Consider the following 843-nt stretch of genomic DNA (forward strand, 5'->3'; position numbering starts at 1 on the left):
GGGGGGGGTGGGAGCTCCCCACTCCGCTTGCCACAGGGGCTGGGAACTGAGGGGCTTTGGGTCTGACGTGGTCCTTCTTCTGCCTGTCCCTCAGCAATGAACACGGTCCTGCTGAGCAACCTCTTCTCCCTGCCACGCATTGTCTACGCCATGGCCGAGGATGGGCTCTTCTTCCAGGTGTTCTCCCGAGTGCATCCCCGCACACAGGTGCCCGTCGTTGGCATCGTGGTCTTCGGGCTGCTCATGGCCCTGCTGGCCCTCGTCTTCGACCTCGAGGCCCTGGTGCAGTTCCTGTCCATCGGCACGCTGCTGGCCTACACCTTCGTGGCCGCCAGCATCATTGTCCTGCGCTTCCAGCAGCAGAAGGTGGCTGCCCCGGCGGCGGGTGGCCGCCCCAGCCACGAGCCCCCCGAGGGTCCCTCCGCTAGTGAGCTGAAGGAGTACGAGTCCTTCTCCGACAAGCTCCAGCTGGTGGACAGGGACAAGAACAAAGAGCACCGGGAGCCAGGGCAGCTGAAGGCAGCTTTTGAGCCCTACCTGGAGTTCCTCAGCGACTTCTACCCGGGCGAGGTGGTCACGGTGGCCGTGGTGACCCTGATGGTGCGTCTGCCTCTGCTCCGTCTTGGTGTTCGGCAACACTCATCTCCACCTGCCCACCTGGAGCTACTCCCTGCTGCTGGTCCTCTTCAGCCTGGGCTTCCTGCTCAGCCTCCTCCTCATCTGGGCGCACGAGCAGCAGCGCAACACGCAGACCTTCCAGGTACGCCCGGGGGCACCAGGCAGGGTCGGTGGGGTGGGAGAGGCTCTGATGGACCCACGGGAGGCCCTGGTCCTGTCAGGCTG

The 843-nt window shown here is 65.1% G+C and overlaps 1 protein-coding gene across 1 annotated transcript in view; it reads left to right on the top strand.

Annotated features, from left to right (window-relative positions):
- SLC7A4 (solute carrier family 7, member 4) overlaps nucleotides 1-843 on the top strand; it is a gene marked incomplete at its 3' end in the record, with an annotated part of 2,581 nt that overhangs the window by 964 nt on the left and 774 nt on the right. The window contains 2 exon segments of the mRNA XM_009874087.1: nucleotides 95-602; nucleotides 604-760. Of these exon segments, the coding sequence (XP_009872389.1) occupies nucleotides 95-602; nucleotides 604-760 (665 nt within the window).

The sequence above is a fragment of the Apaloderma vittatum genome, unplaced genomic scaffold, assembly GCF_000703405.1.
Source record: "Apaloderma vittatum isolate BGI_N311 unplaced genomic scaffold, ASM70340v1 scaffold33717, whole genome shotgun sequence".
Lineage (NCBI taxonomy): Eukaryota > Metazoa > Chordata > Aves > Trogoniformes > Trogonidae > Apaloderma > Apaloderma vittatum.